The sequence below is a fragment of the Cardiocondyla obscurior genome, linkage group LG16, assembly GCF_019399895.1.
Source record: "Cardiocondyla obscurior isolate alpha-2009 linkage group LG16, Cobs3.1, whole genome shotgun sequence".
Classification (NCBI taxonomy): domain Eukaryota; kingdom Metazoa; phylum Arthropoda; class Insecta; order Hymenoptera; family Formicidae; genus Cardiocondyla; species Cardiocondyla obscurior.
In genome coordinates, this window is record NC_091879.1 from 3,021,928 (window position 1) to 3,032,354 (window position 10,427).

Genomic DNA, 10,427 nt, shown 5'->3' on the forward strand with positions numbered 1-10,427 from the left:
GCTCGCTTTTACGGCAATTTCGAACGTGATTGGCTGGCCTGCGCGTCATCAGCATTCTCTTTGCGCTCTCGTCGGTCTGTTGACTGCAGGGTGTGCAGGGGGTAAGAGGCACGCTGTTCCCATGCATCGTGGCGAAGAGTGTGGAAAGAAGACCACGGCCGGACTATTCGGTATTGGAGAAAGGTGGAACGAGTAGCCCCCGAGGTGGATTTCCCGCGAAAGAAACGGTCCTGCCAGACTAGAAACGGCCTGAAAAGTATCGTTGTTGCCAAGACTCGCGGAAGATGGGCGGCGAGGAAGGATTAGGCGTAACCACCGGCCAGCCGAATCTCTACAAGCAGGACCTGTCGAAACTCGTAAGTTGTCGATCGAACAGCTCTGGCCGCCATTCGCTTAATGTTCCGTTCGCGACTTAACCTTATCTTCGACACTTCTCACCTGGCCCACGTCACGGATGATGATACAAGGTCTCGCGCATGAGGCTTCTATTTGTTCAAATCGAGCTCGAGGGACAGTCTGGGTCCGGCAAATTGGAGAAAATGTCCTCCCCTCCCTCTCTATGAGGGTATTTCGTTGGTTACAGAGATATAGAATGCACACTTGATGGCGCGAAATTTGCTATCGCGATGAAATCGGAGTAAAGGAGAATAAGCTCTTTTACTCACCGGAGAATAACGCTAAGAACAATTTGAGGGGAAAAAAAAAAAAAAAACGACTCGCCGAGCAACCACGACATGGGCTGACGTTTCTTTTTAGTTATAGAATTTACGTCATTGTAATTTAAGAGAAAACTAGTGACACACGTGTGAATTAAACACGTGTTTTTTTATTTATGTATAGGCAAAATTTTTACAGCTTGCAAACAGATTGTTGGTCAGTGAGGTGATCCTCGTTTTGTTGGCGATTTAAATCTTATTTTTAACTTTTTTTTGTTTAAAAAAAATACACGAATTATAGTTGTAATTGTAACTATTTTAAATTTAATTATGTTAATTCTAATTTTATCGCATTGAAATATACTTGAATTGCTTTCCATTGGTTTTACAGGATGTTAGTAAGTTAACAGCATTATCGCGTGAAGTAATCAGTAGACAAGCTACAATTAATATTGGTAAGTTTACAGGTTAAGTATTTGCAGTCAGTTGATTGTACAGTACTTTTAACATATTTTGCTATATGAAAAATATTACAGAATACAGTGAGGTACATAAATTTTTTACAGGCACTATTGGACATGTGGCACATGGAAAGTCAACCATTGTAAAAGCTATTTCAGGAGTGCAGACTGTTCGTTTTAAAAATGAACTAGAGAGAAATATTACTATTAAACTCGGTGAGTACACTTTTAAATATATTATCTTGTTTTTTTTAAATTTATTTCTGGGAAAAAGAAAAAAAAATACAAGTAACTTGTGAAATCCCTTTATCATATATTATTTTTTTTTTGTCATGGAACATAGAATTAAAAATTTAATTTATAGGTAAGTATAGTTTTTACATTACTAGTTAAAAGTTAATTAGTGCTTTACACTTTGACTTATTTTGATTTTAATATATGTAAATTGGATTGCCATCTTTAGGGTTTAATATTAAAATTGGTATTTGGGAAATTATAATATACATTAAAATATTTACTAAAAGTTTATAGATATTATGTTACCATACATTATTTTTGGAATTTTATTTATAATGAAGTATCTAGTGCAAGACATGGATGTTTTGCATGATATTTTTATGACATGTAATAAAATGGCTGGCATTTAATATTTATTGTCAAAGTGCAAATCGAAATAGTATATTGTTTGCTTTGAAAACGTATTGCGTAAAAGTGCGAAAAAGATTTTGGTGTTTATCGAACTTGTAAGGATGCAAGTATGGAAAGATCGAATATCTTTTAGGAAGATATTAAAATCGTACGGTGTTTCTTTTATTGCGTTTTAGTCGTGGCATGAACGAAAACATCTCGGTGTTTTTCATTGCTATCGCCCGTCCGGCAAGGTGCAACAGAGTGTTGAGAAGAAAATCGGAAAGGAAAAATTGAGCGTAAAGGGGAGAGTGATCGTTGAAATTAAAAACAAAGAAAACAAAAAAGATGGAACAGGAAATGACGCTGTTTAAATGTTTGGCATTGCAGACGCGGCGGATTGCGGTAGCAGCAGTGAATCGACAGATATGCCTGGCGGAATAAATAGAAAAACGTCAGCCGTAAGGCAAAAACGACACCTCTCCCCTGCTGGAAGCACTGACGCATCGTCGTGCACTAAGATGCCAAAAATTCTTGACACTGAAGGGCGCGTATCTCGTCGATCGGACACTAGAAGCAAACTTTACTCAACTTCCTTGTCTTCGTTGATGTCATCACCGTCGTCCTTGTCGTCGTCGTCATTATCATCGTTGTCGTCATCGTCATCAGTATCATCATCGTCATCGTTACCATTAATATCAGTACCGTCAATCCACTTAACACGGCAAGGAAGCATCACACAGCAGATGCTCAAAGCATTCGACAACAGTTCTTGCAAGAGCAGCAGTACGAGCGCGAAGAATCCAGGTAGTGATGAATCCTATGAAGAATCGTCGTCGGACGACAGATCCACGCGAGAGGATTTTGTGACGCCACACCTATGTTACAAATTAAAAGAGGTGAGGGTACTGCTATACGATATTATGCGCAACAAAGAGTATCGTAAATTGGCAAAAGCGACGCCCGCCAGGTCATTTCAAGAACGCAAGAAATCGAAACTTTGGGAAGTAGAAAAAATTTTGCAGAAACGTCAAGAGAACGGTGAATCGGCTTACCTAATCAAATGGAAAGACTGGGATGTTACGTACAATACATGGGAACCGTTGCGCAATCTCATCAACTGCGAGCATTTGCTGCGCAAATTCGACGACCAGCAGCAGAAGTTAATCGACCAATTCAAAGCGACAATGGATTTTTACCCAAGCATGTGTGAAGTTGAACTTTTTCTAACTCAAATGCGACGTTTTTACAGAAAATTGTCGATGGACGATGCGATAACGGCTGCTACCGCTTCAATTGCTGAAAGCAATTTATACACCGAAATTCAACATTTTCTGAAAAATTCAGCGAACAATACCAAGCTGGAAGGAAAAATCAAACGACAAATATTGCGTATGCAGCTGATTGAATTGCGACGAGGCCAGCTCAAGTCCCTGCAGGATTGGGAAAACGAAATAAACAATATTACGAAGGGTCGACCGACAATACAAGTAGAAAATTTGGTGGACCTAGAAAGCGCGCCGCAGGATTTTTATTATATTGAAAGTTATTTGCCAGGCATAGGTGTCATAATACCGGACGATCCACCGATCGGCTGCGAGTGCGAGGGCGAGTGTGAAACCGGTAAAAAGTCTAATTGCTGTTTTGCGCAAAACGGTGCCACTTCGCTGCCATACACTTCTGCACGCCGGGTACGCGTGCCTCCGGGAACACCTATTTACGAATGTAACAAACGTTGCGCTTGCGACGCGTTAATCTGTCCGAATCGGGTGGTGCAGCGCGGTACTGATGTACGATTGTGTATTTTTCGCACGGATAACGGACGCGGCTGGGGCGTACGTACTCAGCGAGTAATTAAAAAAGGCACTTTTGTTACCCAATATGTGGGCGAGGTAATTAGCAATGAAGAAGCAGAAATGCGTGGCAGAAAGTATAATTTGACCGGTCGTACATATCTCTTCGACCTCGATTACAACGAAACCGATGGCCAGTGTCCATACACCGTGGATGCTGCCACGTATGGTAACGTTTCGCATTTCATCAATCACTCGTGTGATCCTAATCTCGCAGTCTATGCGATTTGGATCAATTGTTTGGATCCGAATTTGCCGAATCTCGCCCTATTCGCTATTAAAGACATCAAGCAAAACGAAGAACTCACTTTCGACTATACGTGCCAGAAACAGCAAATTCTTGATGAAGAACTAGGAAATGGTAGTGGTATTGAACCTAAAAACAGAATGGTTTGCAAATGCGGCGCGGCGACATGCCGGCAGTATTTGTTTTAAAGAGTACTTAGCATTTAACTTTTACGATCGAACGCTCTGTACCTTAATTTTGTATTTTTTGTGTACATATTATTAATGATTGTAATTCGAAAAGAGAACATTCACTTCTAGGGCTAGTTGTCTACTCGAATTCTTAAAACATCAACTCGGTTGAACAGTTATAGCCATTCAAAATTATATCTGCGATTATTTTTCTAAATTATATAAAAGTTAAAATAATTATTTTAAGTGAGTTGTTTGCATTTAATTGCGTCAGCTCAATAAAGTTAAAAAAAAAAATGTTTTGTGAAGTGCTGAGTACTAAAATAATTAATATTATGAAGATAGCAAGTCTTTTAAACGAAGTAATAAATAAAAAGTAATTGTAAAAACTTAATCACTGAAGTTGTTATTATATCTCATTGTAGCATTTCATTCATAATTTTTAGTTTTATTCATAAATTTTAGTTAATACAATGACGAGTGATAGTAAAACTTTAATATTTACTAAACAAATAAGACTTTAAAGTACAAATTGGACAAAGTTGTTAACTATTGTGAGTGAACTAGTTGAAAAATTATGTATGCGAACATGTAGGTATAAAAAAAAAAACCAACACTAAAAAATAAAGTAAATGGCTTCATGTAACTGTACGTAGACATTTTTTGTGAATGTTACTAATCGAATAATAATTATTAAGATAGAATTTTTTAAATATTAGTTTGTTATAATGGAACACGATAGCTGTTTGGTATTTTCTTTTAATATGTTCTGTGTTCATTCTTTATACTGTTTCAATTATGCAAAAGTTAAGCACAAATGCAAAAAGCATGAGATAAAAAATATTGTTGAATGCCTTTTGTTATTTGCATATTGTTCGTTTTTTTTTCTTTTTTTTTTTCTTTTAGGCTACATTTTCTGTATGCATTTATAATGTATATTATATTCTATATTTATATAATATATTTAAAAGAATTAATTTTGTAGTGCCTAGTAATAGTTATTTTCACATTCATATCGTTTAAGAATCTATGAAGAATCTTTTACGAGGAAAAAATCATCATACATTAATAACAAAGTTATCATTTATATTATAGTCGCGCATTATAAGATTTATGAATGTATTTATTTTACACATAATTGTAAACATTTAGTAATTTTTCGATTAAGCCTTATAGCTTGAATTTGAAGTTACACATATGTTAGTTGTTAGAAATAAGTATTGTTATCTTTATTATACGTCTCTGAATCACAAAATCACTCACAAGTATCATCTTATATTTTCTGTGGAGAATTATAATATATATTTTCTTATTATTTTTTTTTTTTATATAAAAAAATACAAACATTTGCATTTATATATATAGCATTGTTTATACATGTAAGTCAGTATTATTTAGAATTCAATCGCTCAGTAATTATTGAGATCTGATAATCTCAGCAATCGCCAATTCAGTGACTCGCGTAAAAATACACAGTAGGTCTCACTGCGCGTGTACACTTGATGTGAGACAATACCACGTCTCTTGATAAATAAAAAGTTACGCAGTTAATAATTAGAAAGTAAGAAAACAAAACTCTTAAAAGATCTTGTAAAATTTTCACTTACACTTTGTTGTTTTATTGATGAATGAATTTGAAAATAAAATTTTGCAACTTAAAAAAATGTAATTTATCTTCTTTTATGTAAAATTAATTTATTATTGCAAAAAAAATCTGTTTAATACTACGAATTTATATTAAAGAGGGATGTACCAACATTTAATGAGTAATATGCAGCATTTGATTGAATTCTTTTCTATGAAAAAAATTCGGTTAAGAAGGAAAAGATCGAAAGGAAAATATAGCTAATTGTTCTTTTTTGTTTCAGGATATGCAAATGCAAAGATTTACGAGTGCGAAAATCCGAAGTGTCCTCGACCTGGGCGCTACATATCTGGAGGATCGAGCAAAGACGATTCCTTCCCTTGCCTGCGTCCAGTTTGTTCAGGGAGATTCCAACTGGTTCGGCATGTCTCCTTTGTCGATTGTCCTGGACACGATATTCTTATGGCGACTATGCTTAACGGAGCGGCTGTTATGGACGCCGCCTTGCTTTTAATCGGTAAGCAACAGTTTTCTGCTAATTTGTGTGAAATTCGTATATTCTATCATTTTCCAAAGTAATGAGCTATTATTAAATTGCAGCTGGCAACGAATCATGTCCGCAGCCTCAAACATCGGAGCACTTGGCCGCTATTGAAATTATGAAACTCAAGCATATAGTCATTTTGCAAAATAAAATCGACTTGGTAAAAGAAGCGCAAGCTAAAGAGCAATATGAGCAGATCTTGAAGTTTATTCAAGGTATTTATTATTATTGTTAATACAATATGACTCGCATTTGTGCATTTGTTCATACAATTTTATTTGCAATTTAAATTTAGGGACAGTGGCAGAAGGCGCACCAATAATTCCAATATCGGCACAATTAAAATTTAATATTGAAGTGTTATGTGAATACATCACTAAGAAAATCCCAGTGCCAATGAGAGATTTTACGTCAGAACCGCGATTGATTGTTATCCGATCTTTCGATGTGAATAAACCAGGCTGCGAAGTAGACGATTTGAAAGGCGGCGTCGCTGGTGGGAGCATTCTTAGAGGAGTTTTGAAAGTATGAGTTAGATTAGTTTTAAATCAAATTAATTTTCCTGAAACGATTATTGTAAAATCTATTTTTATGAAAGGTTGGTATGGAAATTGAAGTTCGTCCAGGATTAGTATCCAAGGATAGTGAGGGCAAATTGACCTGTCGTCCTATATTTTCGCGAATCGTGTCTCTGTTCGCCGAACAAAACGAATTGCAATTCGCTGTACCTGGTGGTTTAATTGGTAAATAATGCTTATTATAATTGTTTTTTGTTAATCCTTTAATGTGAAAAGAATTTATAATAGATCTTAATTATTTTATAAGAGTAATGGAATTATATGATTTTAGGTGTCGGGACTAAAATCGAGCCGACACTGTGTCGTGCTGATAGATTAGTTGGACAAATTCTTGGAAGTGTTGGCGCATTACCACAGATATTCATCGAGTTGGAAATCTCGTATTATTTATTGAAACGTTTATTAGGCGTGAGAACCGAAGGCGATAAAAAGGGTGCAAGGGTAAGTCTTGTGACAGTCTACAGTTTTAAAAATCTAAAGAGATTATCAATCTTAAAGACATTGCATTTTAAAATTGATTTTTTTATTAAATTGTTAACTCTATTTTTCTTTAAAATTATTCTTATTCTGTAATTTTTTTATTGTTTACGTACTATCTTGATAGGTGCCGAAATTATCGAGAGGAGAGGTATTATTGGTTAATATCGGATCGTTAAGCACCGGTGGCAGAGTGTTGGCTACTCGTGCCGATTTAGCGAAGATTAGTTTGACCAATCCAGTGTGCACGGAAGTCGACGAAAAGATCGCGTTGTCTAGACGAGTGGAGAAGCATTGGCGTCTGATCGGTTGGGGACAGATTTGCGGCGGTCAAACAATAGATCCAATTCTGGATCGAAAATAATGGGATTCAGAATTTCCCAAAAGCATCATTTCTGTTCGCAGCGTCAAAGTTGCGAAAGGTACACAACGTCTCGTGTGTAACAAGATATTTGTAATAAAAAGTTTAATCTAATTTTGACGAAACTAATATCCATCCATTTAATAGTACTGCAATTTAAGTTGGAGACTTAGTTTCTAAAAGAAACAGGTGAGTCTTGATATCAGTTTTTTAAGAATTTTTTACAATACAGAATTTATAACAATAGGATTTTTATTGAGTAATTTCCAACGAACCAATTTTCCAAAACTAATATTTTAGATCATGATCATCACTAATCGTTTATTGCTTTTTCCAATCTAACTGGTATGTATTTTATCCTATGCTGAAACTTGTGGCATTTGTTTTTATCCGTGTTAGATTTTCGATGATAGATTAACTGAATTTTGCATATTACTTTTTAATTAATTTTTTTTTATGACCTGTAATATAATATGAAAAATCAATACATTATTTTATTTGAAATTTATTATTATACAAGTACCGTATTGCTTTTACAGTATTTCTTGCAGCATATAAGTTTTCTCCCGTCTAGCAAATGTCTCTTCATATAACAATTTGTAAATAGCTTTGCATTGTCCAAAATCCCTGTGCATAATTACATTATAAATAAAAAAATGTTTTAATTTTTTGTTCTAACGATAATAATAATAATAATTTTCACATTACTTTTCATTTTCGCGGTTTCTCGATTTATTTTTTCGTTATAACTGTCTATGAATTTTTTACGGCGATTATCTATACGTTGCAATATCATTTTTCGTCTCTCAATATCTTTTTCTTGGAACTGTAGTTTTCTTTTCCATCTGAAATTTGTCAATATTAAAATATTGATACTTTTACCTTACAAGAATTAAACTTAATCATTTTTATACATCAAAGATGTTGCGTGACGTGCTTAATTTCGATTTAAATATATAGAAGTATATACTTTTCTTCTATGTCTTTCTGCTTTTTTTGATTCATATTTAATAGTCTCTTGTCTTTGGTTTTTTTTCGCGCTTTATCCGCCTTTCTCATATCTATCAGCGTACTGATCACTTTACGTCGATTGATCTCCGCCGCAATTTTATTTTTCTGCCGAATTTGCTCTGTCCGTTTTTCACGCTTATTATTCATCAGTTTTCGTTCTTCTTGCTTAATGGTCTTTATCAATTTAAATCTTTTCATTGTTTTGCGTGCTCGCTCTTTAAGCTTTCGATTTCTTAATTCCACCTGTAACAGTTGTTCCTGGTTATAACGCTGCCTCTCATTTGCCACCTTTTCTTTTTCTTTCAATCTAAATTTATAAGAAAAAATAAAATTATATTAAATAATTATCTAAAATTAATAGACATTTTTCTCCGTTATAAATAATTGCAAATTATACTTTTTTACTTCCTTGCGTGCTTGTTTCTCGGCAAAATTTAATGCCATTCTCTCGACGATGAGACGATCTCTTTTTCTTAGTTCTCGTTTTATATAATCGGCGTGCACTTGTCTCAGGTATTTTCTGTATTCGTTGTAATCACGTAGCGAACATTTCACGTTCATATCGCTCGTGATTAAGTCAACTTTTAGCAAATAATTCAAATTATTCGGTCTGGAAAAGAAATGAGCTAAATGCTCATCGTGAAGTGGCTCATAGGAAAATTTGGTGCTGCGGCAATAAGGATCGCTCAGATCAAATTCTAGTTTCGGCCTCCACAATTTCTTTCCCACTTTGCATCGCGTAAAATTATAAGCGGCTTTCGGTCCGGGTACCATGGGTATCTTATGCTCGAGAGGCATTAGTTTCCATCCTGGTAGACCATATTTTGGCACAGAACCCTTCGGCTTGGGAACTGTCTCGGTAAACCGTTGAAAATCCCTGTTTTTAATTAATAATTCTTATCTCACAAATTCAACATTTATTTCAGATTTATTTAAAATTAATTTTTATAGCATTTACAACACTAAATGTCGCAAATAAAAATTACCTGACAATTTGTTAGGTTATATTAAATAACCGTACAGATATTTACATAGAAAGCTAATACTTACGTAATTCTTCTAATTCCAATCATAATTACCGTCAATTTATAATACGAGGTAAATTATTTGCATGCGAATTTAGAATGTATGTATTAAATTTATTTCCTCACTGCATGGGTAAAATTTTCAAGCTGCATAAATTTATTAAACCGCGTACTCGTTAATTTTCATTTGTTTAATTTTCAATACATATTTATTTTTATATGTGTATTTATTTCTATATGTATACTTGCACGTTAAATGAATTTCGACTCTCGTGTATTATATGTATATTAAAGCATCTTAATTACGTTTCAAGAAAATATCTATGTTAAAATAATAAAATATTTTAAAAAATATATACGTTGAGTATACAAAAAAATTAATATTTCTTGTGTAGTTAATATAAATATAATTAATATCATTAATAAAATAGAACAAAGTTTTTAATAATTTTAACGTTTTACGAAAATTCGCGTGGAATCGCGGACTTCCGAAATGTCCTTATGGCCCAGGAAGGCCTCGCTCGAGTAGATTGCGAAGAATTTGTGAACCTGGTGGCTAATCTCTCGCGCGCACGCTCCCGTTTCTAGGTTAGTATGCATTTGACATAATGGTATTGTTACCGGTGATCAGAGAGCTCAATTCTGAATCGCGGCCGGCTACGCGTACAGATGCAGAGGGCCTCTGCATCTGTACGCGTGGCCGCGATTCAGAGTTGAGCTCTCTGCCGGTGATTGCCTGACCAGTGATGCTGGGTTCTGCGCATCGCGCGGCAAAATCCTTCTGTCCTTCTTGCGATCGAGTCACATCCTTGTTCATTTTCCATTGCCATCA

The 10,427-nt window shown here is 34.9% G+C and overlaps 2 protein-coding genes across 8 annotated transcripts; one reads left to right on the forward strand and one right to left on the reverse strand.

The window, feature by feature from the left end:
* Window positions 1-83: 83 nt before the first annotated feature.
* Su(var)3-9 (suppressor of variegation 3-9) lies at window positions 84-7,673 on the forward strand. 2 transcript variants are annotated; one of them, XM_070667583.1, is made up of 9 exons: window positions 89-356; window positions 1,048-1,111; window positions 1,223-1,333; window positions 5,883-6,116; window positions 6,200-6,358; window positions 6,439-6,668; window positions 6,742-6,886; window positions 6,993-7,162; window positions 7,326-7,673. In XM_070667583.1, the coding sequence occupies exons 1-9, from the start codon at window positions 285-287 to the stop codon at window positions 7,560-7,562; spliced, it is 1,422 nt and encodes a 473-aa protein (XP_070523684.1). In that variant the 5' UTR covers window positions 89-284; the 3' UTR covers window positions 7,563-7,673. The 2 variants fall into 2 exon arrangements, with proteins under 2 accessions (XP_070523683.1, XP_070523684.1); XM_070667582.1 differs by lacking the exons at window positions 5,883-6,116; window positions 6,200-6,358; window positions 6,439-6,668; ... (1 more) ...; window positions 6,993-7,162; window positions 7,326-7,673 and adding an exon at window positions 2,135-5,876 and having other exon boundaries at window positions 84-356.
* Window positions 7,674-7,803: 130 nt separating this feature from the next.
* LOC139108912 (uncharacterized) lies at window positions 7,804-10,425 on the reverse strand. Of its 6 annotated transcripts, none has more exons than XM_070667592.1 (6): window positions 10,337-10,425; window positions 8,976-9,447; window positions 8,530-8,813; window positions 8,268-8,404; window positions 8,083-8,186; window positions 7,804-8,020 (listed from the first exon to the last, which is right to left on the reverse strand). In XM_070667592.1, exons 1-6 carry the CDS (start codon window positions 10,423-10,425, stop codon window positions 8,003-8,005), a joined length of 1,104 nt encoding a protein of 367 aa, XP_070523693.1. In that variant the 3' UTR covers window positions 7,804-8,002. The 6 variants fall into 6 exon arrangements, with proteins under 6 accessions (XP_070523693.1, XP_070523691.1, XP_070523690.1 ...); XM_070667590.1 differs by having other exon boundaries at window positions 8,097-8,186; window positions 8,530-8,877; window positions 8,968-9,447; XM_070667589.1 differs by having other exon boundaries at window positions 8,530-8,877; window positions 8,968-9,447.
* Between the last annotated feature and the right edge of the window lie 2 nt (window positions 10,426-10,427).

Coding starts and splice junctions, on each gene's coding strand:
- LOC139108912 (XM_070667589.1), bottom strand. CDS start 10,425: ATGGCAATGGAAAATGAACAAGGATGTGACTCGATCGCAAGAAGGACA. Junction 8,878..8,967: donor GCACGCAAGGAAGTAAAAAA/GTATAATTTGCA, acceptor TTATAAATTTAG/ATTGAAAGAAAAAGAAAAGG. Junction 8,405..8,529: donor CAGAAAGACATAGAAGAAAA/GTATATACTTCT, acceptor GACAAATTTCAG/ATGGAAAAGAAAACTACAGT.